Raw genomic sequence first — 20,810 nt, forward strand, 5'->3', positions numbered from 1 at the left:
AAATGTTAAGTTTCCAAGACCTGTTGAGTTTCTAACATTTATATAAATGGCATCAAATTGCATGCATCTACTATCAATTGCTTTTCTTTTGTGAACACTACAGCTTTGAGATTAATACATTTTAAGATTTTGAAATCCAGCTCATTCATTTTAATGGTTAAAATATGAAATACCTCCCATGATAGGAATAAACTGCAAAAAAACTAAAAACTTTGTGCTTCAATGGACACCATCAAAAAAGTAAAAAGATATCTATAGAGTAGGAAAAACATGTTGCAAATCATAATCTGAAAAGAAACTGTGTAAGGAATATATGAAGAAGTTTTTTTCAATTAAATTATTTAAAAATTCTTTTTTCTTTTATTTTTAATTTGTTCCAATTAGTTATACATGACAGTAGAATGCATTTTGACACATTGTACACAAATGGAGCACAAGATTTCCTTTCTCTGCTTGTACATGGTACAGACTCACACCAGTAAAATTCTTAAGCCTCAAAACAAAAAGACAAATACTTCAGGTAATTGTGGGCAAAAAATATGGATAGACATTCTTCAAAATAATGAATCTGAATTATCTTTCCTATGTACATAGATGAACACCTCATAGTGAATCTCCACATCATGTACCTCCACAAGCCTAGCATCCTAATTAGAATAAGGTATACTTTATGTTTTTATAAATATATCATGCATATCTAAAAAGAACAAATAAAAAAGTGATTAACATTGCTTGTTATCAGTAACCAACAGGAAAATGCAAATCAAAACCACATAAGTTGCCATCTCACATCCACTACAATGTCTAAAATAAGAGATGGAAATAGGAAGAGTTAGAAAATAAGTGAAGTAATTGGAACCCTCATACACTTTTGGTAAGAATATTAAATGGTACAGCTATCATTGAAAACACTGACAAAAGTACTTTGTAAGGCAGCAATTTCACTCCTGAGTATACACTCAGATGAAATTGAAAAGTAGAGTTCACAAACAAGTTTCACACTAATGTTCATAATGGCACCATTCATAATAGCCAAAAAGTCGAAATAACATAAATGTCTACCAACTGATGAAAGGATAACTAAATTGTAGTATATCTACACAATGGAATATCATTTGGCCATAAACATGAAGTACTGATATATATTTCACTTGGAAAGAAAATACTAATTGATATCACTTTGCATCACAGAAGACCACATATTCCATGTCACCATTTTTATAATGTCTACATCATATGCAAAGCTAAAGTAATAGAAAATTCAGTAGTGTTTGTTTAGGGTAAATGATTTTGAAAGCTGACAGTTAAAAGATAATGAGTTTTCTGAGTTTTGACAATGGTGAAGACTGCACATATCATTTATCATGCTAAAAATTATTGAACTTTACATTTTAAGGAATCATATAGTATGTAAATAATATCTTAATGAAGTTGTTGTTTTAAAAGAAAAAAAGAAACGGTGATCCACATACTAATTATAAGAAAAATTGGATGGAAGACATCTGAACCAAGGACCTTCTTGGCTTTTTTCACAAATGGATCTTGTGGATTGTTGAGGGAATTGACATTAACTCCAAAAGATGTGCTAACGATCACGTCCATGTTGTAGCTCCCCAAAATTCTGAGTAGAGAAAGAAATGTAAAATTTTAATCTGCACTGCTTTACTCTCCTACTACACATGCTGGAAGAAGTGATATGAGCACATTCACACACTGTCAGAAATATCTGTTGATCAAATGACTAGTTCATGCTCCTATGAAGTGCCATGAGGCAGCTGCCCCTGTGCCAGGGGAGTTAGGGACACTAGGGTAGTGAGCTCAAGGAGTTCAGTCCCAGAGAGACAGACACCCATAATCAGATAAATTACCTCAGTGAGTGGAGTGTAGATGATAAAAGATGATTAAGTATGGAGCTTCACCAGGACCAAGGTGTTATAATTGACTCCTGGTAGGGGATCCAAGATAGGTGACCTTGACCTAGGTCCTGCCTAAGCACAGTCTGTGTCCAGAGCTGATTCCTCTCTAGCACATCACATAAAAGCAACACTGTGTTTTGAGAGGCAGAAACATTGTCCCCCCTTCTCTGCACCCATTGCTACAGCTCCTGAGAGGTCCTGCACACCAGGACCCAAAGTGGCTCCAAGGGCAGAATCTCACAAAAGGGAATGAGTAAGAATATCCTCAGTTAAAACATTGGAAATTTCCTCAAAATGTACTTGGATGAGCTCACAACTTGGGGAACATATTCTCTCAGATTTCCCAAGACAGTATCAGTGGTTGTTCATGGGTCAAAATAACCCATTTTATACAACAAATGATATGGTAGTTGTAATCCATATCCTTTCAGGACCTTATCTCTGTTGAGACTGGAGGAAGAAGTGGTGAGAATATTTCATATTTTATATTTTGCTGATATTCTCAGTGTAACCATGAAGAGATTTTTTGTTCCATAGCCTGCATTGTACCTTTCTTTTTAAAAATGTTTTAAATAACTTTTTTAGTTGTAGTGGACAGCATGCCTTTATTGTATAAGTTTATTTTTAAGTGGTGCTGAGGATCAAACTCAGTGCCTTACTCATGCTAGGCAAGTTTTCTGCAACTGAGCTACAACCCTAGATCTGTGTTATATCTTCTATCCCTGCTCAATAAGTACCAGAAACTTCCCCCCATCCAACATTCCCTAGGATCTACCCTCAACTTCTGAGTGATCATGTTCTTCATTGTAAAACATGTGTTTTGACTTACATAATATCCACATTGACGATCAAGCAGATAAACTAATTCTGTTTTTGTACACAGATGTCCCAGCACCCTGCCTCATCCCAGGAGCCTCTCCTCCTTGGGTGTCCCATTGTGGTTGTGACAGCACACACTTACTTTTGTCTGGTCAAGGGAGTAGCTCAACAGTGGTAATTTCAGTTTCCTGGCAGGCTGCTGGAAGGTCTTAAAAGAGCTCAGAACCGCAGAGCTGCCTCCTACTTACTCTTTCACAGTGACAGGCTCCCCTTTCTTCACTTCCTGGCTCAGGTACTTCACCAATGCGTCTCCATATTGATTAATAATGGGGAGCATCTAAGCACAAAACACAACTCCACCCACAGTTAGAGGAGAATCGAGTCCAGGAGGCTCTGGTTTACCCAGGATTATAAAGTATGAGATATTTATAATGAATCAAATAATATCTCTTCTAGAACATAAAGACAAAAGGTGATTTGTAATTTTTAATTAGTTCTTTTTATTTATACATAACAATGTTACCTTTTGAAATAATTATAAAAGCATAGAAAAATAATTTGTTCTAACTCAGTCCCAATACTTCCCCTTTCTCTCCTCTCTTCCTTCTCTCTGTTCCCTTCATTCTACTCTATTGATCTTTCTAATATTTACTTTTAGTTTTGTTTTTTTTTAAATTAGGAATTTCAAACTTAGTGGAATATTCTTTGGAAAACGATGGTGCTCTCACGTATGTCCCATCCCCAAATCCTTATTTAAGTTTCTTACTAAAGTCCTCTTAGTTTATTACCTCCTTGAGTTTCCCACTGGAGAACACTGGTGACAGCAAGACTCGAAGTCTCTTCCACTCTTCATCCCTTGCTGCAAAGAGCGCTTTTTGCAAAAATCCCAACGGCAAAACTACCTGAAGTTCACAAAGAATAAGACATTTTGTATGAGGTATGTTTTGGAAGTCTCCACATTGTAGAGAACTTGTTAAACAGGCATCAGTTCTTTTTAATCAGTATTTACTGAGTGTCTACTAGGGGGCAGGCCCTGTGCTAGATGCTCCATAAAGTTTTATCCCAAATTCCTCTTCTCTTGTAAGGGTAGAGGGGGTACCCAGCCACCAGATGCATGTTCAGTATTTATATTACAGCTGCTGTGTAAATACAAAGGCCCCTCATGGAAGGTAAACTGTTCTCCCAGGGGACAGAGAGCATTATGACCTAGGGCATCCTATACAGTCAGCACAAGAAAAAACTCATTGATGACAGTCATCCAGATAACCTTTGAAAAGTCGGTTGCCCAGACCAGTTATAATTTCCATATATGTACAGCATAAATATCTTAAAAAGGATTCCAGAATATAGCCACTTAAATATAGTAGCTAATAATTTAAAAGATTAGGAACTTCTCAATTCTGAAAAAATAATGCAATTATATGGAAGTACTTTTTTTTGAATCATCCCCCACTACACACACATAGAGGGAAGGAAGGAAAAGGAAAGATAATTATGTTTCCCAGCTTGAGACTGGCCTGTCAATCCAACCTGCTCGAAGCTGTCATTCAGCTTCCAACACTGTGTTTTGTTTATAAAGATGTACATCCAGTGCTCATTCATGATGAAAGCTCAAAACACTAGGAAGAAAAAAAAAACTTCTTCAATCTGAAAGAGACTCTATATACTAAAAAACCCAACACCAACAACAAAGACCTTCAGCTAACATAACATTTACTGGTGAAATGGTGAATCTATTCTCCTAAGATCAGTAACAATTTAAAATTTTCTACTTTTATCATTCTTATCCAATATTACCATACTGTAAATCCTTACTGGAGCAATGGGACAATGTTTTTAAAAAGGCATGTAAATTGGGAATGAAAGAACCTGAAGTGACCCTGTCTTCAGGGGACAAAATTATCAATGTGGAAAATCTCAAAGAATATTTTAAAACTTCTAGAACTAATAAATAGGTTCACCAAGGTTGTAAGATACAGTATTAACATGCAAAAACAAGTTACATTTCTATTTAACAACAAGGGAAATGTGAAAAAAAATCATTAAAAACACAATACTATTCACTGTCACTCCAAAGAAAATGAAACACATTAGGAACAGAAATAGAAGCAAGTACAGGATTGCTATGCTGGAAACTATGAAATGTTGATCAAAGATATTAAAGAAAATCTCAAGAAATGGAGATGCATAACATGAACTGAAAGATTCAACCCAGAAAAGATACAGATTTTCTCCAAATCAATCTATAGATTTGATTGAATTCTTATCAAAATCTCACCAAGTGGGTTTTTTGCAGAAAAGCTTATTCTGAATTTTTATGGAAAATTAAAGGACCAACATAAATAAAGTGGAAGAGCTGGGAATGTGGCTTCAGCGGTAGTGCACTCGCCTGGCATGCGTGCGGCCCAGGTTCAATCCTCAGCACCACATACAAACAAAGATGTTGTGTCTGCCGAAAACTAAAAAAATAAATATTAAAAAATCTCAATCTCTCTCTCTCTCTCTCTCTCTCTCTCTCTCTCTCTCTCTCTCTCTCTCTCTCTCTCTCAAAATAAATGAATTAATACATAAATAAATAAAGTGGGAGTGAAATAGACAAACTGAGTCAGTCTTAGCAGGTTAACAAACATAACAGAAAATTAGGAGTTAAACAGTATGACAGTCTCTAATGCTAACTTAACACCCCAGGAGACAGGAGTTTGAGAAGTCAGCTCAGCATTCTGAGGCTATGAACTGGAGAGCCACAGGCCAACAAAACAACTGGAGAGCCACAGGCCAACAAAACAAGACAACAACAACAAATGAACCCTCACCGTGTTTTACCATGAGCATGACATAGATCATAGGTTTTTATGTAAATTGTAAAGTCTATAACTTTTAGGAGAGAATCAAGAACAACATAGAAGTCACAGGCAAAGCTTTTCATGTATTAGCTTCCCCCATAAAAGACAATACTTGCTCTTATGGAGACCCTGTTAAGAGGAAAAACAAGTGACCCATCAGGACTTGAAAAGACTAGCAAGAGGGAGCCTTGGGGATCACTATATCCCAAGAAAGCTGATGATTGTATGGATTTATCCACAGCAGCAATTTTGCCCAAATGTACATAGGCACACATGGACACGGGCACATAAAACTGGTAAAATCTAAATAAGTTCTGTGGATTGTATCGATGTCAATTTCTGGTTACTCTAGTAACAGGAATAGACTACATTCAGAGATAAGTAATATGATATTCAAAGATAGTCAATTGGGAAAAACAGAAGAAAAGTTATATGAAACTTCCCTGAACAGTTTTGGAGCAAATTTCTGTGAAGCTGTGATTACTCCAAAACAAAAATTTAATCAATAAATATTCGTATTTTTTAAAATTACCTGAACATACACTTCACAGAAAATGATATACACTCAATCAACAAGTATATGAAAAACTATTCATCATCTCTAGCAATCATAGAAATGCAAATCAAAACCACTATCATGTCACTCCAGTCAGAATGGCAATTATTATGAAGATAAACAACAATAAATGTTGGTGACCATGGGAAGAAAATGGCATACTCATACATTGTTGGTGGGATTGCAAATTGATGCAGCCAATATGGAATGTAGTATGGAGATTCCTTGGAAATCTTGAAATGGAACCATTATTTGACCCACCTATCCCTCCCCTTGGTCTATACCCAATGGACTTAAAATCAGCATACTACAGGGATACAGCCACATCAGTGTTTTATAGCAGCACAATTCACAATAGCAAAACTATGGAACCAACCTAGATGCTCTTCAGTGGATGAATGGATTAAAAAGGGAGGGGGGGGAATATATACCCAATGAAATTTTACTCCACAATAAAAGAGAATGCAATCATGGCTTTTGTAGGTAAATGGAGGGCATTGGAGAAGATAATGCTAAGTGAAGTTAGCCAATCCCCAAAATAACAAATGCTGAATGTTTTCTCTGATATAAGAAAGCTGATTCATAGTGGGTTAGGGAGGGGTTGAATGCAAGGAATGGATGAACTCTAGATAGATGAGAGGGGTTGGAGGGAAAGGGAAGGGGCGGGGGTTAGCAAAAATCATGGAATGTGATACACATCATTATCCAAAGTACATGTGTGAAGACATGAATTGGTGTCAACATACTTTATATACAATCATAGATATGAAAAATGTGTTATATATGTGTGATAAAAATTGTAATGCATTCTGCTGTCATTTATTTTTAAAAAATCAATTAAAAACTTTTTTTTGATATGTTTTTGTATCCAATTCGCCAGAATATTATTGAGGATTTTTGCATCTAGGTTCATTAGAGATATTGGTCTGTAGTTTTCTTTCTTTAAAGTGTCTTTGTCTGGTTTTGGAATCAGGGTCATGTTGGCCTCCTAGAATGAATTTGGAAGTTCTCCCTCTTTTTTTATTTCCTGAAATAGCTTGAAAAGTATTGGTATTAGTTCCTCTTTAAAGGTTTTGTAAAACTCTGCTGTATACCCATCCGGTCCTGGGCTTTTCTTAGATGGTAATCTTTTGATGGTTTCTTCTGTTTCCTCAATTGATATTGGTCTGTTTAGGTTGTCTATATCCTCCTGACTCAATCTGGGCAGATTATATGACTTAAGAAATTTATCCATGCCTTCACTATCTTCTATTTTATTGGACTACAAGGATTCAAAATAATTTCTGATTATCTTCTGTATTTCTGAAGTGTCTGTTGTGATCTTGCCTTTTTCATCCCGTATGCTAGTAATTTGAGTTCTCTTCTTCTCTTCGCTAGCATGGCTACGGGTCTGTCAATTTTATTTATTTTTTCAAAGAACCAACTTTTTGTTTTGTCAATTTTTTCAATTGTTTCTTTTGTTTCGATTTCATTAATTTCAGCTCTGATTTTAATTATTTCTTGCCTTCTACTTCTTTTGCTGTTGTTTTGCTCTTCTTTTTCTAGGATTTTGAGATGAAGTATGAGATCATTTATTTGTTGGTTTTTTTCTTTTTTTAAGGAATGAACACCAAGCAATGAATTTTCCTCTTAGAATTGCTTTCAATTTGTCCCATAGATTCCGATATGTTGTGTCTGTGTTTTCATTTAACTCTAAGAATTTTTTTAATTTCCTCTTTGATGTCTTCTAAAACTCATTGATCATTCAGTAACCTATTGTTCATTCTCCAAGTGATGCATGATTTTTCCTTCCTTTTTTTATCATTGGTTTTCAGTTTCATTCCATTATGATCAGATAAGATGCATGGTATTATCTCTGCTCCTTTATATTGTCTAACAATTGCCCTGTGACATAATATATGATCTATTTTTGAGAAGGATCCATGTGCTGCTGAGAAAAAAGTGTAGCTGCTTGGTGTTTGGTGGTATATTTTATATATGTCAATTAAGTCTAGGTTGTTAATTGTGTTATTGAGTTCTATAGTTTCCTTATTCAACTTTTGTTTGGAAGATCTGTCCAGTGGTGAGAGAGGTGTGTTGAAGTCTCCCATGATTATTGTATGGTGGTCTATTAGACTCTTGAACTTGAGAAAAGTTTGCTTGATGAATATTGCAGCACCGTTGTTTGGGGCATATATATTTATGATTGTTATGTCTTGTTGGTGTATGGTTCCCTTGAACAGTATGTAGTGTCCCTCTTTATCCCTTTTGATTAACTTTGGCTTGAAATCTATTTTATTTGGTATGAGTATGGACACTCCTGCTTATTGCCACAGTCCATATGAGTGATATGATTTATCCCAACCTTTCACCTGCAGTCTATGTATATCTTTTCCTATCAAATGCGTCTCCTGTAGGCAGCATATTGTTGGGTCTTGTTTTGTGATCCATTCAACTAGCCTGTGTCTCTTAATTGGTGAGTTTAAGCCATAACATTTAGGGTTATTATTGAGATATGGTTTGTTCTTCCAGCCATATTTGTTTATTAATGCTACTAAACCTGATTTTTTTTCCTTTTGATTATTTTCCCCCGTTTACTGTCCTACCTCCCACTGTTGGTTTTCATTGTTGTTTTCCATTTCCTCTTCCTGTAGTGTTTTGCCAAGGATTTTTTGAAGAGATGGTTTTCTAGCTGCAAATTCTTTTAACTTTTGTTTACCATGGAATGTTTTAATTTCATCTTCCATCCTGAAGCTTAATTTTGCTGGATATACGATTCTTGGTTGGAACCCATTTTCTTTTAGCGTTTGAAATATGTTATTCCAGGATCTTCTAGCTTTTAAGGTCTGTGTTGAGAGACAGTTGTTATCCTGATTGGTTTACCCCTAAATGTAATCTGCTTCCTTTCTCTTGTAGCTTTTAAAATTCTCTCCTTATTCTGTATGTTGGACATCTTCATTATAATGTGTCTAGGTGTGGATCTCTTATGAATTTGCACATTCAGCGTCCTGTAGGCTTCTAGGATTTGGGATTCTTTCTCATTCTTCAAGTCTGGGAAGTTTTCTCATAGTATTTCACTGAATAGATTGTTTATTCCTTTGGTTTCGAGCTCTGTGCCTTCCTGTATCCCAATAGTCTTTTGATATTATCCCATAATTCTTGGATGTTCTGCTCATGGTTTCTTAGCAGACTTGCTGAGCTGTCTATGTTCTTTTCAAGTTGAAATACTCTGTCTTCATTGTCTGATGTTCTATCTTCTAAGTGATCCACTCTGCTGGTAGTATTCTCAATTGAGTTTTTAAGTTGGTTTATTGCTTCCTGTATTTCTAGGATTTCTATTTGTTTGTTTTTTATTTCCTCTATCTCCCTGTGAAATTGATCTTTTACTTCCTGGATTTGTTTATGTAGTTCCTTGTCAATGTGATCTTTCATTGTCTGATTTTGCTGTCTCATGTCTTCCTTGAGACTCCAGATCATCTGAAGCATGTATATCCTGACCTCTCTATCTGATATTCCATCTGTTGCAGCTATTACCTCTTCTAAAGTTGAGTTGACCTGCATTGCCTGTGGTCCTTTCTTTCATTGTCTTTTCATACTGCTGGCATTTCTTTCTGCTTGGTGAAACTGTTGTGTTTTTGAAATTTTCCCTCTATTTATTTATATCGCTCTTGTATATTTGAAAAGTCTCCCTTGCAGGGCAGGTAGTGGCTGTGATCCTCCTCCAATTGGTGTGATCCGTCTACCACGCTGGCGGGCCCTAGGTCTGCTCTGCTGGCCGGTCGAAAGTCCGCCTACCCAGCAGGCGCGAGGGGCACCTCTGTCACTCTACAGGTTTCTGGGCCTAACCTCCCGATGGGTCGCAGGTTCGCCTACCTTGCAGGTGCGGTGGGAGAGGGCGGCTCCACCCCTCAGCAGGCCACTGGGCCTGATCTGCCGGTGGTCACAGTCCCGCCTACCTTGCAGACAGTGGGGGAGGGGACAGGCCTGCCCCTCAGCAGGCCGCTGGACCTGTTCTGCTGGTGGGCCGCAGGTCTGCGTTCCCTGCAGGTGCGTGTGGCAGCTCTGTCACTCAGCAGGTTGCTGGGCCTGATCTGCCGGTGGTCACAGTCAAGCCTACCGGGTAGGCACTGGGGTAGGGGACGGGCCTGCCCCATAGCACAAGAGTTAATAACTAGAATCAACAAATGGGACTTACTCAAACTAAAAAGTTTTTTCTCAGCAAAAGAAACAATAATAGAGGTAAATAGGGAGCCTACATCATGGGAACAAATCTTTCCTCCTCACACTTCAGATAGAGCCCTTATATCCAGAGTATATAAAGAACTCAGAAAATTAGACAATAAGATAACAAATAACCCCATCAACAAATGGGCCAAGGACTTGAACAGACAATTCTCAGAGGAGGACATACAATCAATCAACAAGTACATGAAAAAATGCTCACCATCTCTAGCAGTCAGAGAAATGCAAAACAAAACCACTCTAACATACCATCTCACTCCAGTAAGATTGGCAGCCATTATGAAGTCAAACTACAATAAGTGCTGGTGAAGATGTGGGGAAAAGAATACACTTGTACATTTTTGGTGAGACTGCAAATTGGTGCAGCAAATTTGGAAAGCAATATGGAGATTTCTTGCAAAGCTGGAAATGGAACCACCATTTGACCCAGCTATCCCCCTTTCTCGGTCTATTCCCTAAAGACCTAAAAAGAGCATGCTACAGGGACACTGCTACATCGATGTTCATAGCAGCACAATTCACAATAGCAAGACTGTGGAACCAACCTAGATTCCCTTCAATAGACGAATGGATAAAAAAAATGTGGCATTTATACAAAATGAAGTATTACTCTTCATTAAAAAATGACAAAATCATAGAATTTGGAGGGAAATGGATGGCATTAGAGCAGATTATGCTAAGCGAAGCTAGCCAAGCCCTAAAAAACAAATGCCAAATGTCTTCTTTGATATAAGGAGAGTAACTAAGAACAGACTAGGGAAGAAGAGCAAGAGAAGAAGACCAACATTAAAAAGGAGGAGAGGTGGGAGAGAAAGGGAGAGAGAAGGGAAAATGCATGGAAATGGAACGAGACCCTCAGTGTTATACAAAATTACATACGAGAGGAAGTGAGGGGAAAGGGAAAAATAATACAAGGGGGAGGAATGAATTACAGTAGTGGGGGTAGAGAGAGAAGAGGGGAGGGGAGGGGAGGGGGGATAGTAGAGGATAGGAAAGGCAGCAGAATACAACAGACATGAATATATCAATATGTAAATCAATGGAAGTGTAACTGTTGTGATTCTGCAAGCTGTATACGGGGTAAAATGGGAGTTCATAACCCACTTGAATCAAAATGTGAAATATGATATATCAAGAACTATGTAATGTTTTGAACAACCAACAATAAAAAAAAGAAAAAAAAGAAAAAAAATTTTAAAAAATGAATGCTTACCGGACGATTTGTAAAAACAGAATGACATTCTTTCACCAGCACTGTTTTGATCATCTCTGGATCTGTAATAACCAACACAGGCTGTTGACCGTCATACAATCTGTGTTGGGAAAGAAGAGCTCATTAAACCTACTAAGCCATATTCTTCAGTTAGAGTAACACACAGGAATCCAAACTGATATTACATAATCCATACACCTGACTGTAGAATGCACAGTGACACTAGATACAAGTTCAAGTTAGGTTATGACACACAACAAGATTCTGACCATATAAAATGAAGGTCATGTAACTGAAGCAGGGAAGAGATATTTAAAGATGAAAAAATTCTTTATTAAAAGAGCCTGGTTGGAGATGTCTAAATTGTGTGTACATATTTTCTACCTCATTCTCCAATAATTTTTGTATTTAAAAATATTTCACAATCAGTGCAGTTTTAATCAGCACTTCTCTAATTGCTAGATATGTGGAACGTTTTTCATATATTCATTAATCATTTGTATTTCTTCTTTTGAGAAGGGTCTGCTCAGTTCTTTTGCCCATTTATTGATTGGGTTATTTGGTTTTTTTGTGTTAAGCTTATTGGGTTGTTTGTATAGTGTGAATATTAACACCATAAATGAAGTGCAGGAGGCAAAGATTTTATCCACTTCTGAAGGTTCTCTTTTTATGGTTTAATTGTTTCTTCTGATTTGAAAGTATATTAAATTAGAGAAAAATAGACAAGTAAATTATTAAGTTCTTACAAGTGCTTAAGATACAAGAGATGGCTGGGGTTGTATCAGTGGGGACTCAGCCCTGTGTGCTCTTTCCACTCAACAACATGGCCTTTATGAGCCATGCCAGTTAGGTAGAATGATGTGGCCAGCTCTGCTGTTTTTAGGACTTGATGAGAGAAGATGAAGAGGGAGGAAGAGGCAAAGCCTTCTCCCACTTGCTTATAGAACACAAGAACTACAATAATACCTCTGGAGCTGCTTTCATGAAGCATTATTAAGAAAATGGCTACTGAAATTAGCTGATTTCACCCTAGAAGATTATGAAGTACATAAGCCCATGAAAACACAGTGGTTTAAAATGTACTGGCCATCCATTCTTCAAAGTCAGTAGAATGAGGTAGGCAGAGAAATCCCTGTGTATACTTTTAGTGAAAACTCCTAATTGACAGGGAAAAACAAATGAAATCCCCAAGACTTCACACTTGCAGAGAAAGTTAAAATAAAAGAAAGCAGAGGTCAAATCTTTTCCCAATCTGTTCATATCTCTCTCAGCCTTTCTTTGAAAAGTACATAATATCCCCAAAATTTATATAAAGGTCACTTTTGTTCAATGTGGCAATCTTGAAAAAAGATTAAGCCATGCATGGTGAACATTTTAGGAAGGTCTCACTTAATGCCTCCTATGCAGTATTAAAGGCTTCTAATGAGGAAAAAATGGAAAAGGGGGTAGAGGCTGGGCACTGGAGAGAAGGTGAGGCCAAGAGTTTTAGGGTCATCAGAGACTGAGAAAAGTCAAAAGTATGACATTCTTGGCCATGAACCTTGACACCTGGTGAAATATGGGACTCTTCACAGGAGGAGAAGCCTCTAAAAGATTTATGTAATTAATTCCCAGTAATAGCTCTGGGCTGGCATTGTTCTCTTTCCCTGGAGTGCCTCATCCAACAAGTCTACCCAAGAGAAGTTTCCAAAATACTCACCCCCACATTTTCCCATACTTTTCATGACATTGGACATCATACTGCCAAAAACCCTGGGTGGAGAAACAAGAGAATTTATATTGTTATTTTGAAAATATTGAACCCTGCTTCTAATTCAGGAACCAATGATTAGAATCACTTGAAATCAGACTGGAATATGGTCTATCACTGGCAAAGAAGAGAAAATAAATGGGATATTGGTGTTGAGAGCCACAGTTTAGTTGGAATGATGCCTGGCATTTTGCTAGAGGGAATGGTTAAAAAATGACCCTGCTCTGGGATTAGAGTGGCTCTGGGATTAGGGTGGATCCCGCTGCCTCTGGCACTCGCTACTTTGGAGTTCCCGTTGAGTTCTCTTGGGGTTCAGAGAGAGTTGGCTGCGTGGAGCCCTGTGGAGGGAGTGTGTTCCTGGGAAGTGTGTGTAGAGTGCCGGTGAGAGTTTGGGAATAAAGAGTTGCTGTTTGAACCTACAAGGCTTTGTGGTGGCTCAGTTAATTTGTGCCCAGCCAGACTGCGGCATATTAGAAAAGGGAATTTAGAGTCCATCTTGAATTTTCTTGAAGAATTGTACATATTGAAGAAATTATTCTCTCTTTTTTTTTAGACAAGGTATTGCCATGTTTCCTATAATGACCTTGAATTTGTGATTCTCCGGCCTCAGCCTCCACAGTGGTTGGGACTACAGGTGTGTGCCACAGTTTCACTAGTTGTCCTTGAGTATGAATATGAAGCAAGTCTAGTTTTCTGTATCATTTTCTCATGTGCATGGACTGTTTTTAAATCCTGCCAACTTTGAATCATTCCCTCCACCTGGATGTGAAAAAATCAAAGCTGAGAGAAAGTGAGTGAGTTTCCCAGGGACATTCTCAAGGCCACTTCACTCATTTTTCCCCAGATCTTTTTTCATTTCTCTCATGAATCTCCCTAAAAAACTGGGGAAATGAGGAAGTTCAAGCATCAGTCACCTCTAAGTTGACCATGTTGATGTGAGTAGTTTAGCTGGCTATTTCACTACTGTGACCCTGACAAGAACTATGTAGAAAACTAATATTTACTGGGCTCACATTTTCAGAGGTCTCAGTTCATACATCACTTCCTCTGTTGCTGTGGTGTGTGGTGAGGCAGAATAACATGGCAGAAGAGTGTGAAGGAATAAAGCAGCTCAGGACGTGGCATCAGGAAGCAGACAGAAACTTTACTAACCAGGGACAAAATGTATGCCTTGAAGCCAGGTCCCCAGTGACCCACCACTTCCACCAACACACTACCTGCTTATAGTTGCCCCCAGTTAATCCTTTCTGAGGAAATAGTGTAGAGTAGATTAAGGCTTTCACAATTCAATCACTTTATTTCTGAACTTTCTTACATTGCCTCACACAGGAGCTTCTGAGGGATACCACAACCATAACAGTGATTCTCATGCATGTTTTGGAGTGAGAAAGAATAAGTAAGGATTGTCAAAATGGAGTCACCTTCTGTTTTTCCAGCTCAACGTGGAAAAGATGGAGAGATGCCACTCCTACCCATGGGAGTCAACAAATTAAGTACTGAAGCAAGATTTAAAGTTAGGTAGTTAGTGTAGTTAGGTAAATTGGCTCTAATATCGAGTGAAATCTAAGATGGAGGCCATGCTGGAAATGACTCAGGGAAAAACAAGGACAACTCATGGAATTTTAATGAAGTCCCCAAAAAGGCCCTAGGCCAAAGTCCACCTGGAAGAAGTATTAATGAATAGCCCCCAACAGATTTGGAAATAGCCCATCCCAGAGAAGGGATAATCCCATCCCAAAAGGTGATAATTAGGCCCACCTGTGTCCCATCCCTGGGGCCTTCCAACCTACATTCCATCACCAAAACTATAAAAAGGGGAAACAACCGCACTTCCACGGATTCCACCTCTTGGGTTCCCTTCTTCCTCCAGTAAAAGTCTTTTCTGCTGTCTTTTAATAAACTTCTAATTTCTACTCTGACCTTGCCTTGGCATGCTTCTTTGGTGTTATTCTTCAACATCGGGGAAGCAAGGACTCGTCACCGGTCAACAGCGGTAACAGTACTTGCTCTAAGTTTTTTCTTCTAACACTTAAAAAGAAATCTTCCTATTGCTATGTTTCAGAGATGATGTTTTAATGATGCACAGGGAGACCCCCAATTATGTGGATCTTACAGCCTGTCTAGTATACTGTTGATCTGAAAAGCATGAATAGGAAATAATGCCTTTTCAGCAGGAATAGCAGAATGGAATTCTCAGGGGGTCAGGGGGTCTATAATTCTCAGGGGGATCTATAATTCTGCTCAGAATTATAGAATTAGAGCATGATAAACAAGCCTCAGTGTTTGGAAGAGATAATCTGAGCAGAGTGTAGCCTATTTTTTCTGACCTCTGGTTTTGACCTCATGAACTTCTGTCAGTAGTCAGGCCCTGAGTCAGATATCTAAATGGGTTAATGACAAAGGCTTGATGAAAATTCACATTTCTTGTGGAACATGTTACATTCCATTCAGTTAACTTAAATTTTAATTTTTTTTTAAATCATGTGATTACTGCTCATTTTATATGTGATACTGCCTTTGTTAAAAAACAATACACATTTTGTGTTTAATTATGTGAAATCCATAGACAAGGGCTACCTTATCCCATTCATACTTATTCGTTGCTAAGACTCACTGCTAGGGTGGTATCTTTGAATGATAAGAAGAAATGCAGAATGCTGTCATTTTATCTGGTAAATCCTCCAAATATGTCACAGGAAGTAAAACTTGGGTGAAGCCATGGAAATAACCACAGGGTATTTGCACATTTAAAAATTAAGTATGTGCAAATTATCGACTTATGAATGCTTGGGGTACTTCAGAAACTGTAGTTTCAAAGACATTCATGACGATTTTTGATTTACAAAGGGACTCATGAGATCTTGCAAAGAATAGGAGTGTTTGAGGGTGTTTACCATGCCCGCTTTCACAGACTTTTTGCTCAAATACTAAGCACAATATAATTGTCCTGGAAATGTGCACCCAGCAAGTTAAACATCTTTTTAATGACGAATTCAAAGTCTGAACAACATCATGAAGATCAAATGCAGATGTACCAGAGATCTGAGCTGTGCCACTGAGGCTCTTGAAGAGTTGACATCAGAGCTCCAGGGAAAACCTGGCCATGCTCCAGGAGGGGCCTGAACATTGTTTCTCAAAGGATAAAAACTACTAAATTTCTCCTGAAGATGGACATTTTTACTGATGACACTAACCTGGCATTTGTACTCAGGTGAAAAAATAGAGGGAGCTCAAGCACACTCACCTTGCGGTAGTACAGAAGAGTTCCAAATAAAGGCAGAGGTGTTGGCCCAGGTATTCCCAGCTTCCTAAATAGCCCATGAGAATAGGTTCCATATCTATAAAGTGAAATAGAAAGCCAGGTCATCCTGATTGTCATTCTATAGATAAGGGCCTGACCAGTCTCTGACTCAGGAACTGGACCAGGCAGTGAGATAGGTAACATGTAGGTGATACATAACAACAAAAGCTCCAACTGGCACATTCTGTTTTCCAACAACACTTAGAGATAACTTCCTGCCAAAGAGGCACAATGATTAGGTAAAAGAACTTGAGTCTTCATGGCCCCAATAATTGGGTTTGTTCGTAATAAACATTCCCAGCCTTGAATGCGCCTGAGAAGTTCAGGCTGGCATTCTGCAAGGGCATCTCAGTTGCTATGTGTATTTGGTATGTTAACCTTTCCTTAATGTAGAGATTCCTAGTAAAAAAAGGGCCAATGCTTTGACATGGCTTTCATTATGAGATTTTGGGTAACCAAATCCATTCAAGCACAGAGTGTCCACTGAGAACCTATGGTAACATTGTTTCTTGCAATTTGGACATAAACCTTTCATACTTTTCCTTCTTTCTATGCCATGTCTCCGGTTCAGCATTCAGCCCTTCTTTAAATTTGACTTCACATGGATATTTGGAAGCAGTCATAGTATTCTTATTTCTGTTGAATGACAAATGTGATATTAAAAAAACTGGGACTTCCATTGGTGTCATACCAATGTGAGCCATGTTGAGTGTCACCAAGGCCATTTTCAGACAATCTAAGTGACTTGAGCAAGAAGGAAGGGTGAATTCCCTTATAGTCTTAGTGCTTCTGTGAGGAATAAATGACTGAGGAATCATCTTTAGGCCATTCCTCCTCTCATTGAGTCTGATCTTCCAACTGCTGATGCTCAGATGGCAGCACAGAGTCAGGCATGTTCATGTTACCAAGGCAGTCAATCACAAAATAGTTTTGTTTGTTGCCTCTATGCATCAACTCTCCTTGTATTAAAACCCACAAAGGCTGGTGCTTCCTTGGGCTGGCCAACCTGCAACACAGATGTGTCATGTTCACAGCCCCGTGCCTGAGGGTTCTGGATCCTAAAATCTTCACCCCTATCAGCATTGATAATAGATGAAAGGAAAAATGGTGAACAAGAGATTCCTGGCAGCTACTTCAATCATGAAAAAACCGGTTTTGCCAAGATTGCCCCATAGTAGCACAGAAGAGAAAAGTCTGGCATGTTTAAATAGCTCAACATGCCCAGTAATTCCTTTTAGCTACATGGAAGGTGACCTTCCAAATTTCAGTTATAGTCCTGGTGACAGAGAAGACAATATGCAATATAAAATAGGAACCCATAATGTGTTCCAGACAGTTAAATAAGAACTTGCTTCTTCTTTGTAGAAGAATGTTTAAGGCAGTATAGTTTTCACATTCTCTGTACAAATCCTGTCATTACATACAGTAAAATTAAACTACATTTATTCACTAGAAAAGTTCTACAGAGAGAGGATTATGTTGCCACAATACACCTGAATTAGTACCTTTTCTTTCAGAGAATAAAAGCCAGATCTATATTTTCATTTTTCATGCTATTTTGATTCCTTATTTTTAAGAGTCAAATTGAGACAAATGTCAGATGTGACCTGTGTGGAGTCTCTCCTACCTACAATCAAAATAACCTCTTTCCCTCTGTTTCATGATGTCAGGATCCCATTTGTAAAAGCAATTTTCTTACTAGATGAAATTCATTCATGCGTTTATGTTGGAGTGTAAAGGAAAAAAAGTAAAGCCAAATTGACTTTTTGATGTTGTTCAGGCTGCTAGAATATTTCATATTGAGGGGAAATAAGTCTCTTTATAAGGCTAATATCTCAGAGAGAGGAAAAATAATACAAAAGGGAAGAATAAAACTTCTTAAAATTTCTGTCAGGTATTCTCTGCTCTAGACACTTATCATTTAGAAGGAAACAGTTCTGTGAATTTCAGGGTGAAATAATTGAGTTTTACAAGGGAAGGAAGTGCCAGGAGATAAAGAGGGAATTGTGCAGTCAACCTTCCATGGAGTCTGAGGGGAAATTGGTGTGTTATATAGAGGGTGCTGGGGGCAAGAGGGGGCAGGAGTCACCACATGCACAGGGGATAGTCCTCTTGCATGTCTTCTGTAATAGGCAGGAATCCAAGAAGATAAAGAGACAAAATCCAAGTAAACTGGGTGTCCCCAGAATTCCCTAAGCTTCAGAGGGAGTGAGGTTCCCACTGTATGTGATAATAGTTATTAATTATCTGTATATGCTGAATTCTGGTTTATTCCTCTAGGTGCAAACACAGAGCCAATTAGATAACCCCCCAAAACAAATCTCAACACCAATTGCTCTATCCACAGGAACTCACCATTTTTCTTCAGCAGTTCTGTGTTCTAAATTTTCTTTCTACTATGTGGACTTTTTTGCCAAAATGTGTCAAGTTGTAATTCAGTGAGGCCAATTTATGTGCTAGGAAAGGAGATGGGGCCAGGCATGCTCAATAGGAACTTTTTAAGTGTTTATAGAAATTTCAATTCCATCATCTCTATTGATCTTTCAAATAGACAAGGGAAAGAGGAACATGATTAGGTCCCCACCTCCAGGGTTACAGAGGAGGGGAGGCTGGACAGCTACTCACAGATATAGAAGCACCAGACAGGTAGCCAGGAGGACCCAGGTCTCTATGGAAGAATTGGGAATTAGGTCCATCACCACTTTTATTCAGCAGTTCTGTCTTCTGAATTGTTTTTTTCTGCTATGTGGGCTTTTTTTGCTAAAATGTCTCAAGCTGTAATTCAGTGAGGCCAATTTATGTGCTAGGAAAGGAGGTGTGGCCAGGCATGCAGCCAGTAGAAAGGCCACCTATGCATCTCCTGGAATTGGAGGGGTCAGGTGTCCTCTTTGCAGTTGGCAAATAATTATGCACTCTCCTTCTTTGATCTTTTAAACCATTGACTTAAACAAACTTCCTTTGGTAATTTCATTAACTTTGAGGCCAGCACCTGTCCAATGGGTAACTAAAAGCAGAATCAATCTTGGTATTCTGCCTTCATTCAATATCCTTTACTAACCTAATATTTGTGACTACACAGCTTTGCACAAGACATGTTAATCATTTAAGGAGTGTTTATCTAAAAACTAGCAAAATAAGAATGTTTAGTCACAAATATACCTAATCTGATACCACCTTGGAGATTGAGGCAAGACTGAAGGGACATTTTATTGTCAGCTTTGGGGGTTTTGTTTTGTTTTGTTTGTTTGTTTGGTGCTGAGGATGGAACCCAGGGCCTTGTACATGCAAGACAAGCACTCTACCAACTGAGCTGTAGCCCCAGCCCTGATCCTCAACTTTTACAGTAGCTTTTCTTCAGAGCCCCAGAGTGGTGCCTAGAATTTCTCATTCATTTTTCAATTCCTTCCAGGAATGGCAGAGCCTTGTAGACAGATCACTATGAGGAGAGTGTTTTCTCAACAAAAGAAATCATATCATGACCTCTACATTGCCTTTCTAGTATCCAAGGTCTGGTAGATGAACATCCTGAGCAGTAAGTAAAAATTTACCCCTTTCAAGTGATTAGGACTTCTCAGGAGCTACCTCACAGTGCTAGAACTGAGATAGTGATCCATGAGACTACAGTTTGGGCAAGATTGCTTAACAATGCATACTTCTTCCCCACTGCTCTAATTCTTGTATCAAAGCCTTCAGGTCAAGTCCGCACCCTAAAGACATGCCTAAAAATATATTTTCCTGGGGTGGATACACAGCTTAAAGTTCTTTACTTGCTTTTTACAATTACCCTTTGGGTTTGATTTTGGAATGAGTGGCCAGACCTAGAATTTGTATCTGGCCTGGAACTTCTGTAGTATGCTTAGTTCATATTTGGTGGAAAAATCAATATATCACTGTGTAATCAATAATGTCAATCTTCTTTAATATTTGATATTTGAACTCAAGCAAAGCCATTAGCATTTAATTTCCTTAATTGTTCATGGCACCATAGCTGCTGACATGAGAATACATGAGACCTTCATCAAAACAAGCTATATCCATAAATCTTTGGCTATACAGGTTACTGCACCTAGAATGTTTTTGTGCCTCACAAAAGACTTCAGCTTACCCTTCAAAACCCAGCTCCCATAGCACCTATTTTGGTATACTCTTTCCTAATTTATCTTGCACAGTAGGACAACTTATTCCTTGCTG

The 20,810-nt window shown here is 38.2% G+C and overlaps 1 protein-coding gene across 8 annotated transcripts in view; it reads right to left on the reverse strand.

Annotated features, from left to right (window-relative positions):
* Positions 1-19,404, reverse strand: part of LOC144364745 (cytochrome P450 3A9-like) — a 466,715-nt gene extending 447,311 nt beyond the window's left edge. For 6 of the 8 annotated variants that reach the window (XM_078024750.1, XM_078024746.1, XM_078024749.1 and 3 more), the window contains exons 1-7: positions 19,245-19,404; positions 16,563-16,656; positions 13,268-13,320; positions 11,569-11,668; positions 3,524-3,637; positions 2,984-3,072; positions 1,473-1,621 (exon numbers count right to left, since the gene is read on the reverse strand). In XM_078024750.1, coding sequence (XP_077880876.1) covers positions 1,473-1,621; positions 2,984-3,072; positions 3,524-3,637; positions 11,569-11,668; positions 13,268-13,320; positions 16,563-16,656; positions 19,245-19,315 — 670 coding nt within the window. In that variant the 5' untranslated portion in view covers positions 19,316-19,404. Of the gene's footprint in view, positions 1-1,472; positions 1,622-2,983; positions 3,073-3,523; positions 3,638-4,265; positions 4,359-11,568; positions 11,669-13,267; positions 13,321-16,562; positions 16,657-18,974; positions 18,994-19,244 lie in introns of those variants that run through there. The other 2 variants (XM_078024753.1, XM_078024754.1) reach the window with 2 other exon arrangements.
* Between the last annotated feature and the right edge of the window lie 1,406 nt (positions 19,405-20,810).

The sequence above is a fragment of the Ictidomys tridecemlineatus genome, chromosome 10 (genome assembly GCF_052094955.1).
Source record: "Ictidomys tridecemlineatus isolate mIctTri1 chromosome 10, mIctTri1.hap1, whole genome shotgun sequence".
Taxonomy (NCBI): domain Eukaryota; kingdom Metazoa; phylum Chordata; class Mammalia; order Rodentia; family Sciuridae; genus Ictidomys; species Ictidomys tridecemlineatus.